Source organism: Triticum aestivum, chromosome 7B, assembly GCF_018294505.1.
Source record: "Triticum aestivum cultivar Chinese Spring chromosome 7B, IWGSC CS RefSeq v2.1, whole genome shotgun sequence".
NCBI lineage: Eukaryota > Viridiplantae > Streptophyta > Magnoliopsida > Poales > Poaceae > Triticum > Triticum aestivum.
In genome coordinates, this window is record NC_057813.1 from 377,292,634 (window position 1) to 377,309,576 (window position 16,943).

Consider the following 16,943-nt stretch of genomic DNA (forward strand, 5'->3'; position numbering starts at 1 on the left):
AATTACCAAAATCACCCAGGGAGCACTTGTGCTTTCAACAGCGAATCAACCTGTGGTTGAATGGTTAAAGGGGCAGTGGTATCCCCAGTCCACCGGGGTTCAAGTCCTGGTGCTTGCATTATTCCTGAACTTATTTCAGGATTTCCGGTGATGCACTTTCAGTGGGAGGAGACGTTCCCGTCGACGATGAGGTGCCTACGGTAACTTCGTAAATCTCAAGACGATATGCTGGCTCAGTCTCTCGAAGGTGCTCGTAGGGGGTAGGGTGTGCATGCGTGCGTTCATAGGGGTGAGTGTATGCGTGTATGTATGAGCGTTTGCGTCTATACTATGTTAAAAAACATGTTTAACATTTTTCAAATACAAGTTTAACATTTTCTAAATACATGATCAATATTTTTCTATACACATTTTCAACAATTTTCAAATGCTTTATTAACATTTTTAAATGTCTGTTTGACATATTTCAAATACAAGATTAGCATCTTTTTAATACATGGTCAACATTTTCTCTATGCACATCTTCAACACTTTTGAAATACAAGATTAACATTTTAAACACATGTTAAACATTTTTCCATGCAAATGTAATACTTTTTAAATGTTTAATTAAGATTTTTTAAATGCAATATTAACATTTTTTAATACATGGTTAACATTTTTCTATACACATTTAACATTTCCCAAATGCTTGATTAACATTTTCAAATACTTGTTCAATATTTTCTTTTCAAATGCTTGATTAACAGTTTTATGTACATGATAAAAAATTCATCATCTTTTTAATACATGATCAACAATTTTTCTATACACATCCAACATTTTTTCCGAATGCTTGATTAATATTTTTCAAATACTTGTTAAATATTTTCTGAATAATTTCTCAACATTTTTCAAATGTTTTTTGTAGAATTTTTTCTGTAATATATATATTTATAATATTTTTAAAGTATAAACAAAAATACAAAAACGAAGCAGACAACGAAAACAAAAAAGTAAAAAACAGAAAAAAAGAAGGTCCATCTCAGTCACACCTTCAGCAAGGGTTCATCCCCTCCCTGAACGCGAGAAATAGGGGCGCCCTCAGGCGTTGGGCATCACGTCGGATCCAGTTATGAATGAAAAAGGAGGGGCATTTAAAGAAAAAAGGAGGGACATTTGGAGAATATTGCCAGATGTGCGCGGGCACCATGGTGACCGTTTAAAAAAACGTTTTTTAGAGCTCATTTTTTTTAAACTTTTGTAAACGCACACACACACACATGCGACATATGTGCAAAAATTTCATAACATTTTGCTTTCCCATGTGGTCTACAAACAAAGACAAATATGTATTTTGAAATGGGCTGGAATTTTTGTTTTTGGGCCGGAATTTTTTTACAGCTTACAAATTATTATTCTTTTCAAAAAATAATTCCATGGATCCTTAGTGAATACATACAAGTTTACACAGAATTATTTTCGATTTTTTTGAAACTTTTAAATATGTTTTTTTAAAAGGCCACCATGGTGCCGAGCACACAAACTTCAAACTCGGGCATTTGGGCCCTATACAACGACTTTTCTTACCGGGTTGAAGCATTCCCGACGTCTAAGCAAAGGTCCAAAACCCCACTCCGGGAAGCCCAAACCTCTCCGTCTCACGCTCCCGAGTTCCATCCCCGCCGACCGCCGTAGCCAGCAACCACCGGTAGTCGCCGCCGGCGGCCCATGGCCACCTCCACCTCCACCTCCGGGGGAGGCGGGGCACGGCCGTGGCGTACCGCGCTTCTCACCCTCCGCGATGAGTCAGTCGCCTCGCCCTCCCCTCCGGCTCTCCTCGCGCTCCTCCGCCGCCTCCTTCTGCCCCCCTCCTCGCCATCCCTCGCGGCCTCCGCCGCCGCGCTCTCCCCTCACGAGGTCCTACCCTTGGCCCCGCTTGCTTACGTCCAGTTCGGTTTGGTTCTTGGTCTCACTGTCCGTGTGCTCGTTTGCAGGTGGGCTCGGATGTGGCGTTCCTCGCGGAGAAGGCCGCGGCGGTGGCCCCCTGTGCTGGCGCCGCCGACGCGCTGCGTGGCGTCTGCCACCTGGTAATGCTTCTGTGCTTCCATGCGATTGAGATCTCGTAGTGTGCGGTGGAATTCGCCCAATGGTTGCTTTAGATTCGGGGCTGTAATGTTAGCCAGATAGACGACCATTCTGATCAGTGACCTGCGTTCTGCTGGGGTCGTGTTGGAGTACGCGAAGTTCCGACAAATTGTGGACATGGATTTTCAAATGCTGATTATTATAAACTGGAATTTTGCTTTAGCGTGCAGTGCTTTTTAGCTGTAGCTGTGGTTGTCGCGTGCTGTTGGAGCTATAGTTTTACATTTTGCAGGACACAAATTGTGTACACCCTAGAATTCTAGTACAGTATTTACTATCAAGTGTAGTCAATTTGACAAAGAAGTTGAGACTGTTGTGTTGTACTACTTTGATTGTAACGATTTGTTTTCTTTATGTATTAATATACTGAAAATGCACCTGTGCAGATTCGTGAGGTCATGTGCAAGACAAATACGGAGATTGACTCTTCTGGCTGGCTTGCAGTGTTAACGTTTCTTCATGAGCTTGTGAAGTGTTCAGTTGAGGGTGCATGCCTTAAGGGTCACTGTGATAGGACATCTGCACTGAATACACTATCTGATTGTTTGCAAATTCTCAGGTTAGATTAGGATTATTTGATAGAATACTTAGCAATCACCTTCCTGTACTCCCCCCGCCCCCTCTGTACCAAGTATTAACAGCCTAGTTGATTTAACATTGTGGGATAATGTTTCATGGTTTGACAAGACTAAACTATCACTGAAATAAAAGTAAATGGTCCGTACTTACTTGCCTCAAGGGAAAATCTACTACAGTTTGGCCCCATATTATTGTTAATAAATGACTATTTAGATATGTGTCATTCTAATCATTTCAAAGGGAGTTCTTCCTTTGTTACATGTGATGCTGCACTTCCACAAAGGCAATCTTTCATGCCTAATTTTGGGAATCGTGATGCACCACTGGTACTTTACCAAGGTTGCATGTCCTCACCAGTAAATTTATTATTGACTATTTCCCATCAGCACATTTGATTTAGTGTGAACTATCACCTGCACTTACTTTCAGCAATTTGCAGCCTATATAGTTTCCAGAAAACAGCAAATAAAACCAATCATTACCTCAGAATCGTCACTTGCTTTGTCGAGAACTGGTATAAGATTAGTGCTGATATTGTTGTTATCTTCCATAAATTTATCATTTGCACTGTTAAAAGTATATTCAAGAAATGAGTATATACTGGGACTATATTGACAATATATGTGGTAAATAACACTAAATTAAATTGTAGGCAGGCAAATTGCGACTGTGCGTATATAATTTCCTCAAAAAAAAACCCCCTAAGTTCTTAAAGACTGTCTCTAGCTGTACTGTATGATGGCACTTCCGATAGTGCATACATCAGGGAGGGAGCCCCCCCCCCCCCCCTCTGAAACCGAGAACGGTAATGACTTCTCCCCTCCCAAGCCTTCCCCTCAAACACTGTTGCCCAAAGCATCTCATCCTCCCCCGGATCTAGCCATGTCGAGGGAGCAACGGAGGGAGAATCGTGAGTATGGGGGAAAAGGTGTGACGAAATTAATGTGAATGATGATTGATGAATGGTACAAATTGTTGGAGATGTGCCTCTAGTGTTGCCTTTGGATGAGGTGGAGCCCTTTGGGACGTACTTACGTACTTAAGTGATGAACTTCTGTAGATGCCTACGTAATCAGTTGTTGCAACGCATGTACACTAGCATCATTCACAGTTATTTGAAAGTCACCAGTCCTGGTCTTTACACCGCTCTTAATTGTTGCCTCCCCTTCCAGGTTTTTGAGCAAGGATCTTGGAAGAGGTGGTTCATTAACTGAGAATTCACATGTACTCAGAGTTCTTATCTTGATCATATCATGCTTGCAAGCTGAACTGAACATGACAGATAAATCCAATGGTCCTGGCATTTCCTCCCACATTTCTGTATCAACGAATAATAAAAATTATAATACCTGGGATATGGAAATCTCTGCATTTTCGATGATGGAAGATATACTATGCAAGATTGCATCGAGTATGTCGGAAGTTTTATGGCAGTCTGTTGTTGAGGTCAGTAGTTTATGCCTCCTTTATTTTACATACTGCTTCATGCTGGGTATTTCGGTGACATAGCAAGTACTGTACCAGAAATTTGGCAGGCATTGTAGCATCTGATTTTGTAACATTGCAAGCAGCTTTACTACTTCTCCCATGATTGATTACCTAGACTTAGGCTGTCAGCTGATGATGCACTAGAAATGTAACATTAACAACCAAGCACAGAGTGGTGCTCACGTTCAAACACACACACACACACACACACACACACACACACAGAATGATGTGTGCTGTGGACATGCTATGTGGCAATGTTTAATATTCTGTTTCAACTCCAATCTCCTCCTTTGCACTCTGCAGGTCTTGAGAAAAGTTATGGACTCTGTGACAGCAAGGAACCTTATTATTGAGAGTAGCGTTATGTCAAGGTTAGTACTTCGGTTTTTTCATATATTGCTTTGAAATTAATGAAAGCTAAAGTCAAAGCTAAGCCTCACTGTCTTGCAGATTTTATACTTCCTTTCTTCGTTGTCTGCATTTCGTTCTTTCAGAACCGAAAGCTTCACTTTCAGGACATGTAAGTATACAAAGGAAATCCATTTCTGTGGTTACAGTACATATGATTTCTCTCTCTTTCTGATTGTAACATTGTGAATAAAACTTCAAGGTAGCAGGTTTCGTGGCAAATTTGCAAATGTTTTTTGTGTATGGGCTAAGGTCATCTTCGCCATCTGCAATAATTCCAAAGGAAAACAAAACAGACTCACAATCCAGGGGTTCTGGCCGTGGACGATATAAACCACCTCATTTACGAAAAAAGGATGGAAAAACAAATGATTCATTGGACGATCGAAGTTCAGATAGTGAATCTTCTCGATATGATTTAGGCTCTTCAGATTCAGATCTGAGCGATACTGATGGATATGCAAAAAGTGGAGACCGTTTCAGGAGTTCGAAAGCTAGACTAGCTGCCATCCTTTGTATACAGGTATGTATCCATGCAACACATTCTAATTTCTAAACTAGATGTTCCCATTCTGAACTCTTACTCATGTATGAGCTCGTACAAGTTAGTTTTTTTGTTACAACGAAGGTAAGATTGATTTCTTTCGTAGTCGAGCTATTGCTCTTTCCTTTCTTTTTGGAATGGTGGGTGGAGGGCAGCTTTTTAGATAAAGCTCATACTCCAATAAGACAAGCTAATTGATTCCTCTGCCCTATGCTAGTTTGAATTGTTAGTGCTATGGTTGTTCAGTTCTGTGAATTGAGTGACCTTTTGGAACACCAAAAGTTTGTAAATAGGAATATCTACATTCAATTTGCTATCTGCATCCACCATGATCTGTGATATATTAGTTCCTTCAAGTCTCTAACTGTTAAAAGACACTCTCATTTTCCTGTTGAACTTCTAATAGTCAGTTATTGGATATCTAATAATCAAAAGCAACACTAAATAATCATGATGCTCATGATATTCAAGAAGTTATCTGATTCTTGTTCTGAATTATTTAAGGATATTTGTCGTGCTGACCCAAAATCACTTACTTCACTGTGGCCATTACTTTTGCCTGAGAACGACGTTCTCCAACAAAGGTAAACTCTTCCACGTGCAATCAGCATGGTATTTCTCATGCCTTCCTTATGATCATGGTATCATTTTGACAGTAGCTTTTGTTGCTACTTGCTTTTACAGAAAATATCGAGCTACTCTGATGACATGCTTGATTTTTGACCCTATAACAAAGGTACAAGTTTGCGATTATCTGCATCATTATTGTTTATATCATCTAGCTTTTCTGTTCATTCTACCTTCCATAATATGTGGGTACCTTGCTGCCATGCCAAATCTGCCTGTATTTTGAGCTGCAGTGACTGAAGACATTTAATTGCATAGTCCATTCTTGTGAGGCGATACACAACTACTCCCTCCGTCCCATAATATAAGAGGGAGTAGTATTTTCGTGAGGCGTAAATATGCAGAAAACCCTGTATACAACGGAGGAAACTCCTGTATACAAATGGGGATATCACATGACTAATACACATGGAAAGGATATGCAACTCTTAACAATTCTGAGCTATCTTATTTATGGGATTTTTTTTCCAAAACGAATAATGTTGTATTACATTTTTGCTACAAAGTGATCTGGACCCTTCATAATTTACATCCTTTATTTGCAAAATTCTTCTCTTGTTTGCATGGCGGTGTACATTGATTGATGCATGCCACAATATTGTATACCGTGTATGTATGAATTATGGTCCCATCGGTTCAGCGCCTTTTCCATTTATAAGTTCCCGTGTATATGATGGACATGACCTGACTTAACTATGTGCAGGTACGTGTTGAGGCAGCATCGACGATTGCTGCCATGCTGGAAGGGCAGGCCTTAGTTTTGACACAAGTTGCAGAGTATAAAGAATCATCGAAACTTGGATCTTTCACTACGTTATCTTGCTCGCTTGGTCAAATTCTGATGCAGCTGCACACAGGTAGGGGAGTTGCTGATATTTTATATTTCTATGGTCCAATATCTCGTGACTTTCTTCGACGAGAGGAATCCATTGTTGGTGACTTGTATCTGTAATACCCCAAATTTCTGGCCTTTTTGAAAATTTCTGGTACTTTTGGGTCCTCACACTGTGCAACACACACACACATCATCATCATCAAATAACTATGTCTCCTTTTAGTTGTGAGTTTGTGACACCACACGACCAGCGAGCACATCTGGTAATTGACAATAACAGCTTACATAAGTAGGATAAAGCAAGCTCAAGCAGTTAATAGAGGGTGCAATTGCACGAACATATCTTTTCTATTGAGTTGGCAAGGTCCCCCCCCCCCCCCCCCCCTAGCTCACTTTTGGAGCAACTGGCTGGAGCATGAATTTAATATGGTATCCGAGCCAAGAGACCTTGCTAATGCAGTATTAAAATGGCAGATTCTGCGGCCTACATCAATCCCATGTCTACGGACTAAATAAGGCTAGACGTGAGGGGGGTGTTGAAATATATTGCCCGCTTCTCTCCATCAGTTCGGACTTTTGGTTGCGTTGGCTAGTGCATGAAGCTTAACATTATCTATATAACTTTCATTCAACAGCTCTGTATGCCTTACATATTCTTTTTTAATGTTTTATCCAAAGTTTACATGAAATTTCTTTTCCTGTTTGGCAGGTATGATGTTCTTGGTACAGCGTGAAACTCAAACTACATTGCTTGCAGCAGTGTTCAGAGTTCTCATCCTTCTGATATCTGCTACACCGTATGATCTAAATCCCAACCATGTATCTTGTTTCTCTAACTTGATATGCCATATAATTGATAATATTTTTGATGACCAGGTACCCTCGAATGCCGAAGGAGCTGTTGCCAACTGTCATTACAGCCATGTGCGGTAGATTATTAGACAGGAACTCAAATAAAAATGAACATTATGCTTTGCTGGTTAGTTTTTCAATATTATTTCTTTATTTAGGAACAATAGTTGTAGTTCTTACACCTTGCATGGGAATAACAACAGGTTAATGTTCTAAGTTGCTTGGAGGCAGCATTTGCAAAGGGGCCACCTTCTTCAGATGTCTTTGGAGTTCTCATTGATCACTGTGCAGGTTAGACCCTCTTAATTTCAAATTTCGTTGATATGGTCGCTTTATTCTCAGTCTTAATTTATATTAAAAAAAACTGCCGCACATTGCTGAACTTATTGTGTTGGAAGACTCCAGAGTTTATCATATTGAGAAACTGGTTTGGGTGGATACTGAGCTGTGACATTTGTGTACCAATGTGAGCTTTTCAGGGCCATCACTTGCTCAGCAGAAGTCAAGTGTCGTAGTTATTCTTCTTCATTGTATAGAAGAGGAAATGCATTTCAGTGTTAGGTGTGGAGCTCTCCAGGCAAGTAATTATCCATTTATGCTTAAAGGTTGCTTTTGTATTTTCTTTTATCTTCAGCATGTGTTTGGATATCGGACTTGTAATACATGAGAAACTCAGTTGCTAAGCTGACCATACAGTTTTAGCAGCAGTCAGTGCGTGCAAACATCAAATTGACTACTTGCTGACAGCCTGTATAGTCTATCTCACTGACTAAGTAAGGTCAGCATGCACTGACCTCTAGTAATACTTAGCTAATAAGCAAAGGGCACATGGATTATAACTAATAAGGATCCCTCCAGCATAAACACTAGGGAACAACTATGGTTATTCTCTAAAGGGGAACTCTTATGGTCTGAAATCTATTTGTCGGGATACCTAACATATTTGTAATTAGCTAGGAGGAAGACTGAGCTTCCTGTTCTACCTTGTAATGCAGTTCTCCTTGATATTCCATGTATAGATTTATACTGCATAAATGATGTTGTTTCACCATTTGCATTAACAAGAGGCAAGCCTAGATAACCTATTAGAATGATATGCGCTTAACTAATATGATTATCACATAGATATACTTATTCATATATACTTTTGACATGTACATTCAGTCATGGAATTGATCTTCTTGGCACGTTTTGTAGGGCATTTATATTCATTTTTTCAGTGTACATGCAAATGCTTCACAGGTTGACACATGTGGTAATATCCATTCCTTTTTATGTGTGCACAGGTGTTGAGATCAGTGGTTCATAATTACCCAAGCTGTGCAAACATCATTTGGGAAAAAGTTCGAGATATCGTTCTTGATTTATTGCAAACGGAGAGCTTTGAAGACCAAAAATGTGATGCTAACTTTGGCCCCCCTAAAGAAGAATTATCTACTAAAGGAAGATGTCTTGTAGCTGGTATTAAGGTAGAGTTTTCTGTAAATGCTTTAAAATATTGTGGACGAAACTATTTTATACTTCGGAACTTTACTTTTTCCCCATAAAGCTAAATAGATTTAATTTTTTACTTTTGCCATGAACTGGATAAAATTCTTGATATTGGGTAAATTTCCATCCAACCTTGCATTCAACTTGGTTTTCCCTGTTTATGAGTTTGCTACAAATCACTTTACCTATCGATGTTTAGGTTTTATTTTTGTTAATAATATCTACAGCCTATAGGGTATAGTCTAGCTTAAGTTTCTGTAGTAAGCTCTGCTGGAGAAACTGTTTTAGCTATTCTTTTCAGCTTAAGCTTATTATCTATGTTGAGATGTACAAAGTCTATAATGCCTCTGGACTCCAGTCTAATGCTTTACACATTAATGATAGATTGGCCACAAATCATGCATAATTCTGTAAAACTGGAGATTCACAACTCGTTCACAGAATGGATCCTGACATTATAAATCATTCATTACAAAATGAAATGTCCACAGAACAAGCTACAAAGTGCAATATAATATAAACATGAACTACCAATATACAATTACCACAAGCACACATTAGGCATTGCATGAGATAACAATTCTTCACTCTGAACAAACATCAATCAACAACACTTGTAAGTATAATTTTTGGAATAGGCATGAATTGACGAAAATTGCTATTGTAGTTCTCTGGAACAAACATCAATTAGCGAACAAACACTGATCCAATTTCGTATGTGCTTGTGCTGGATCTGGAGATGCTCGTGGGTGAAGGGCATTGCTTGTGGTGGACAGCGCTGGAGGTTGAAAGTCAGCAGGGGAGCAGGGGAGGAGGTGAGCTGGCCGTTGAGGACCAGAGAACATTAGGAGGTGGGAATTGTCGGCAGCGGTGTCGAGGAGGCGGCGGCGGCGAGTCAAAACCTAGGTGTTGTCGCACATTAGAGAGAGATGCTTCGATCGACAGGAGGGGAGAGCTACTAGAGGAATCTCCACATGTGCTCTGGTCTGGGGGCGGGGGGTACGCAGTGGCAAGCCCCGGTAATTTCTGTATCATGTTGGATGGCAGTTCTGAGATGGAAGAGGTGGGAAGCTGGGTCTGAGGCTCTGAGCAGCTTCCTAGTATCAGCAGAGATTTGGGTGGGCTATGGGAAAAACTAATTAGTCGTTCTTTTTGTCTTAAGCTTCTGGGGGCTCTAAGCTGCTAAGCTGAGAAGAAGTGGCCCAGTACCTGAAGTTGGATGTATCATCATCAATAACAACATAGCCTTTTGTCCCAAGTAAGTTGGGGTAGGCTAGAGATGAAACCCACCAGAAACCTGTGATTGTGAGAACCCCAAAAGAAGAGAGAGTACGTAAACAAAGTGAAGGAAAGTAAATTAAGGTTCTGGTACATGGATTGCTGGTAAATTAAGAACTTGGATGTATGCTTAACCTTTTTCTCCCAAGTCCCAACATAAGATGACTACTGGTTGAATGCTCTTGTTCATAGATGATTTTGTTGATTATCTGCTACATGACACCTAAATATTCTAGGCTCAGGTTCTTACAAACTTGGTTCTTTGGTTATGACATGTATGTAGCACCTGATCTTTTTTTTGATTTTTCATCAGCTACTATGTTATTATTCAATCTGGATCTTAGAACCTAAAAGGCACAGACACGGCAGAAACAGCCGTATCGGCTTCCAGGTACCGCGCAGGGGGGGGGGGGGCTGGGATACACATGTATCCCACAGTATCCCATCTTTTCTGAAAAAAAGGGGAAATAAATCGGGATACGGCTGATATGATGTGGACACGGTGGGGAGTCAGGAGCGAGCCTCCAGCAACCGCGCCGCCACTCAGCTCTCATCTCGATGGTCGCTAGCAAGGAAGAACATCCAGGTGGAGAGGAAGATTGGAAGGTGGACGCTGATGAGGAAGAAGCTCCAGGCAGGGAGAAAGATGTGGACTGCAGCCGCCAGCAAGGAAGAGGATTTGGGCCGATTTGAAGGCAGTGGTGGAAGCTGCCGGTGAGCAAGAAGGTACAGGCGGTGGCGCAGTCATTTCATCTTCTCTCTGCAGCTCTCAGGCGGCTGGAGGAAAACATCACAGAAATGTGTGGGCTGGAGGAGCTGTGTAGTGTAGGATTTTCTGGAATTGGGCCTTATATGGGCTCTGAGTGGAGGGTTGTGTGGACTACTCACAATGTTTCATCTATAGAAATGAGGCAACATATATCCTGTACTAACTATAAAAAAGCTCTCATCTCAAAATTATCATCAAATCTTTATTACTTGCCGTTTACTTTTAAAACACTTATATACCCTGCTGTATCCCCGAATGGCTGTTTTTGGAAAATGCTGTATCCAGTGTCCCCATACTAGCATCCCAGTGTCTGTTTTCCCGTGCGGTGCTTCTTAGCTTAGAATTGCCTTATTATGTATGTAAAATTAACCATCATGGTCATACTTAGTTTTGATCATTTATTAATGTGTTGTGATTTTGTTTGTCAGGTAATTGATGAGTGTCTGCGTGTTTCATCTGGATTCAAGGGTGCGGATGATCTCAAAGAGTGTAGATTGCTGGATATTCAGCAATTTTCAGACTGCACTGTAAATAAAAGTATTAAATCTGCGCCTCACTTTGAAATTGAAACCCCTGGACCATCACAAAACTGCTCTTTGGACATTACACTTGGAACCAACCGTTGGACTGAGGTGTTAGAAACTCATCTCCCTCGGGGATTATCACATGCCTCTGCTATGGTAATCTACCACCTCTAGAACCTGTGTTGTCCATGTATTATCGTATTAATCTGGAACGTATAGTGGTTAGGCTTCATGTGTTTCTCAATAATCTGTGGTGTTAATGCTAACTTATAAACATGATTTAGCAGATTAGTAACAGAATGCCTGCTGCCGTTTTAGTCAAAGCAGCTAACTAATGTATGTTTGAGTATTGTGTTGCCGTTTATGATCCTTGGTTCTAAATACAGCATGATATGCTTAGCCGTGTTGTTATCTTCAGATGATACTTTATGTCCCGTATGTAAGAAAATAGTTTTGTCTTGCAACAGCACCATTAAATTTAGGGAGCATGTGCTCCATGAACCTGATGGAAATGCTTTTATGTATTGCTGAAAGTATTCCATTTTTTGAGTGTCTGTTTTTCCTGGACTAAATAAATTAACTGTTTGTTTCTAGGTCAGGACAGCATCACTCACATGTTTCGCGGGCATGACCTCTGATGTTTTCTTCTCCCTACCAGTAAACAAGAGAGATTATGTGACCTCCTCATCTGTAAGTTTATTATTTGTGTGTTTCATTATGTTTCCCTAACCTGTTAAAATTTCGTGAGTATCACAATTGTTGTTGTGTAGGTTCATGCAGCATTGAGTGATGCAGTTGCTACAGTGAGGTCGGCTGCATGTCGAGCCATTGGTATTGTTTCATGTTTCTCCCAAATATTGTCGAGGTAAAATTTCAGACTTTGGTTGCGCTGCAGTCTCAAGTAGTCAAGTGCTTATTTTGAGGTACTTGAATGATGATGACCAATAGTCCGTAACTCCTGTTTCCTTCTGCAGTCCTAGCCTACCTGGCGAGTTCATAAAAGCCATTGACTTCAATACACAAAATTCATCAACTCCAGTATGATATTTGTATCTCTCTCTTTAATGCTTGTGCACTGTTATTTTTTTTTGTTGTACTAAAATTTATCAAGTATTCTATGTGTAACATTGTCTCAATCTAAATGTTTAGGTCCGTATCACTGCCTCGTGGGCTTTGGCCAATCTTTGTTCTTCTATTCGTTTCAGAGCATTGGAACTACAAACAGATCCGACTGCAGGTATGTATTGCATATTGATTGTTAGTTGGTTACAGAATCTATAATATAACAATACGGCATGCTTATCTTTCTACTATTTTTTCAACTGTAGATCTACTTGATAAATCAACAATTTCATTGCTGGTTGAAATTGCTTTGCGCCTAACCAAAGATGGCGAAAAAGTAAGTTTGTCTTGTCAACTGATGTCTTTCTCTCTCTTTATTTTACATTTTCACTAGCCCAGATGCCTGTTTTAGGCTATTGAACAGCAAGACATTATTCAGTTGTAAATTGAAAAGAAAAGGAAGATATCTGTATATTTCTGTATCTAATGGTATCAGTGTTGTTGTTTTTATTTATGTTCAGGTAAAGTCAAATGCCGTTAGAGCCCTTGGATATCTGTCAAGATTTATCAGATTCAATCATCATTGTGATGCAGTTGATGATTCAAGGTTGATAATATTCTGCATGCATCATCATCATCATCATCAACAACAAAGCCTTTAATACTCTGTAGGCATCAATCATAATTTTTCTTAACTTGTTTCTTCAGCTTACAATTTTGTGGCTTCCATCACAGGAATTCTGTTTTCTATGGAGATCCTGTCTGTCTTCAAACAATAGTACAGGCTTTGATGTCTTCTGTGACTACTGGAAATGTAAAGGTACTGCAAGAAATGGTTTTGCACTTGTACTTAAAACAAACATCCATGGGCTGAATCTCTTGTTATTCACTCAACATTATCCTAGTTTCTGAGACAATTTATTGTGTCAAGGCGAGACTAAAGAAACATGTTTCCCTTGTTTTGTTCTAATGAGGAACACCTCAGTTAGCAAAGAATACAAGTTCAAGATTTTTTTCCTTCTATTTTTCTATTATATGTGATTGTTGAATGTGGAGATGTTTTACATGAATAACTGCTTCCATTTGACTTGTCTTTTGTCATTCATACAGGTTCAGTGGAATGTTTGTCATGCTCTTAGTAACTTATTCATGAATGACACCGTGAGACTTTCAGAGATGCAGTGGTATGATTTGCACATGCAACATCTTCCAGTATTTTATTGAATTTCGCAGAAACTTTTATGGATCTTATCTGCTTTAGAATTCCCATTGTAGAAGCACCACATTCTTTCTTTATCTTCCAGAAGCATTTGAATGAAACGCATATGCTCTCCACCTACAGAAGGTGAAGCCCAATGTTTAAAGAGGCTATTTCGTAATATTCTAAATCTAATAAAGACAACCTTCACCCACATCTTCTATTTTCAAATATTCATCTTTAAGGAACTAATCAGTCAGAAATTTGGGCAATAGTTATTTCTCCCCATTGTCAACCTTGTCAATTGAAAGTACTATATGAGAAATCTACACGCCTGGTACCATACCTCGGTGAGTAACTGAGTACTCCAGCTTCATATGTTAGTGGTTCTGATTTCAGGTGTTTTGTATTACAGGGCATCAAGTGTTTATAGCATACTTCTACTATTACTCCGTGACTCAAACAATTATAAAATAAGGATGCATGCGGCTGTTGCTTTAGCAGTGCCAGTCACAAGGCTTGGTTAGTCCACTGAATGCTTTAATTGCGCCTTTGTTTAAGTTCTGATCATGCTTATTTTGCTAATACCATATCATGCCAAATTGCCAATGGATTAAAGCTTTCTGTCATTATTATTTAGATTATATTATCCTGTGCTGCTTATTTCATTTGTTGGAGGTTCGTGTCTTGCCTGTGGTATCATTCTGCAACTGAATTCATGATGCTGCTGGATGTGTAGATTATGGTAGCTCCTTTCCAGATGTTGTCAGAGGCCTCACACATGTTCTTGAGTCATTAAGTTCGAACAGTTCATCATCGCCTTCAAATTTCAAACACCGGGACAACCTTGAGAAACAGGTCAATGTTGTTCATCATCGCCTTATATATATATATATATACTCCAAAACATGTCGCAGCATTGTTGAACCTTTGACTCCTTTTTACAGCTTACGTTTACTGCTCTGCATTTGCTTGGTTTTGTTTCACCGAAGGATGACCAAAGCCTGAAAGATTTTCTTATCAAGGTAACCGTCTCATGCCTGTGTGTTGTGTTTTCACTAATATGATGTATTTATCTGTCATAGTGTTGTTCAGAGGCAAATAACAGCCAGATCAGGTTGATATTTTGAGAATCTGGATTCATCAGTTTCATGAGCATGTTTTGGCCCTGTCATGTATGGAATATCAAAACATAACCAACTCTGCAGTGTTCTTAACGATGTGATTTTTTGTGTCTGTTTCCTATTTATCATGAAGTCCTGGAAATGAACTCATGTGCTACGTCGATAGCACAAATTTTGGTACTATATTTGTCTATATTAGGACAGGCCTGGCGCAGTGGTGAAGTACTCCCCACTTGTGCCAAGAGGTCCTGGGTTCGACGCGGCCTCTCTGCATTGCACTGTGGAGGGTTAAGGCTTGTCTCGTATAATCGTTCCCCGGACCCCACCTTGTGTGGGAGCTTCTAGCACTGGGTTTGTCCTTTTTATATTTATCTATATTACTCCCTCCGTCCCAAAATACTTGTCGGAGGAACGGATGTATCTAGACGCAATTTAGTTTTACATACATCCATTTTCATTCATTTGTCCGACAAGTATTTCCGGACGGAGGGAGTACTTGTTATTTTAGTGAATATATTGCTCTTGTTTGTACACCTAAGATGTAGAAGTGCAGGTTTCTACTCTAGCCCTGTGTAATATGCATGCACTGAAGAAATACCCCATAGTATGTGGCTTAAATGCTTAATACTTTGACTTTTTTTGTAACTGAAAAACAGATATATTGTTCTGTTGCCCTATCTAATTCACTTTCATTTTGAGCAGAAGGCATCCTTTCTGGAAGACTGGCTGAAGGGTTTATGCTCAGCATTCAATAGTGCCGAGGACCAGCCTCTGGCAAGCGAGACCATAAATGACGAGGATGGTTTCAGCCCAAATGTGTCACAGAAAGTTATGTTATCTTCTGCTGTAGTGTCCTTGCTCAATGTATATACAAGTGGAAACCAGCAAGTTATTACTCAGAGATTTGAGCAATTGGCTAGAAGCACAGCGTGAGCGTCAAAAATCAATGGTGGTCTCCACACCCATCAACGAGCAGCAAGATATTGGTCATCCACCTTAGAGAAGCCAACTCGCCTATCAATTGGTTCTTGAGGCTTCCAATAAAGCGAGGCAACCTGACCTGTACGTCAATACATTCCATGAAGTCGACGAAGCTGCTGAGTTGGGTGATTTCAGATCAAGGGCAGCTCCTGGCAGCTAGCCAAGTAGTCGGTCAATGCAGAATTGCCTTGACATGTTGTATTCTAGTGTAAAAATAGTTGTTGAATTTCTTCCAGGTTTGGCCATGTTGTACATCGTGTTTACTTATGATCACTAGTGTGCATACACGGAGCAGACATGTATACTGAAGGATTATTCGGCTAGATCAGTACTACAGATTAATAGCTAGATCAGTACTACAGACTGTAGTTCCATATAAACTGCAACATTATGGATTTGGCTTGGGTTGAATGCTTTGTTAGACCACAAGCATGATGATTTTGGATCTGTGAGCGCAACAGAAAATGAATGCCGGCCATTTCAGCTGGGGGTACCAACCGCTATAAATGGGGACGCACCATTCCCTTGTTCCAGTGTTTTAGTTGGTAACATTGGAGAAGCAGGTATGTTGGGTGCTATATGCTCTTGTGCACGCTAAATGCCTTCCTGGATTTCAGTTGGCCTGTTTTGTTGGTAGATCAGGCAATGTTTAAAGGTGAATAGGTCACAAGTTGACAACAATGATGGCAACAGGAGGCAGCAGCTGCCTGTTCCATCTTTCCAGGCAACAACTTTTGCCTGTGAGATTTCATGGACCTTGCTATAGGCTTTCTTTGACCTTCGAGGGGGCCACTTGGCTGCCCCATTTTCTCCCTGTTCAGTTTGACTGGATCCAATAGGTTGTTTGTTATCACATGACATACTGCTATTTTTCTTCTCTTTAAATCTTTTTTTTGCTGAAACTTATTGCGCTTCATTGCATCAATATTAGTCTGGGGAAGATGTGAATGAATATGGCATTTTTGCTATTTATCTTTTTCCCTTTCTAATTCCTCATGCACTGTTTCTCTCTTCCCAATAATAAATAATTCCAACAATTAAGTGCTTTAGGAA

At 40.0% G+C, this 16,943-nt stretch overlaps 1 protein-coding gene across 2 annotated transcripts; it reads left to right on the forward strand.

Moving 5' to 3' along the window:
* Nucleotides 1–1,582: 1,582 nt before the first annotated feature.
* On the forward strand, nucleotides 1,583–16,319 carry LOC123162934 (uncharacterized). 2 transcript variants are annotated; one of them, XM_044580704.1, is made up of 29 exons: nucleotides 1,583–1,899; nucleotides 1,977–2,069; nucleotides 2,514–2,686; nucleotides 3,879–4,152; nucleotides 4,501–4,568; nucleotides 4,648–4,717; nucleotides 4,808–5,128; nucleotides 5,654–5,733; nucleotides 5,834–5,885; nucleotides 6,480–6,633; nucleotides 7,321–7,408; nucleotides 7,488–7,590; nucleotides 7,667–7,754; nucleotides 7,943–8,040; nucleotides 8,750–8,932; nucleotides 11,430–11,681; nucleotides 12,120–12,215; nucleotides 12,296–12,390; nucleotides 12,500–12,563; nucleotides 12,675–12,762; nucleotides 12,854–12,924; nucleotides 13,109–13,194; nucleotides 13,323–13,407; nucleotides 13,698–13,771; nucleotides 14,201–14,307; nucleotides 14,525–14,643; nucleotides 14,733–14,810; nucleotides 15,463–15,513; nucleotides 15,612–16,319. In XM_044580704.1, exons 1-29 carry the CDS (start codon nucleotides 1,711–1,713, stop codon nucleotides 15,840–15,842), a joined length of 3,531 nt encoding a protein of 1,176 aa, XP_044436639.1. In that variant the 5' UTR covers nucleotides 1,583–1,710; the 3' UTR covers nucleotides 15,843–16,319. The 2 variants fall into 2 exon arrangements, with proteins under 2 accessions (XP_044436639.1, XP_044436640.1); XM_044580705.1 differs by lacking the exon at nucleotides 15,463–15,513.
* The last annotated feature ends 624 nt before the right edge of the window (nucleotides 16,320–16,943 follow it).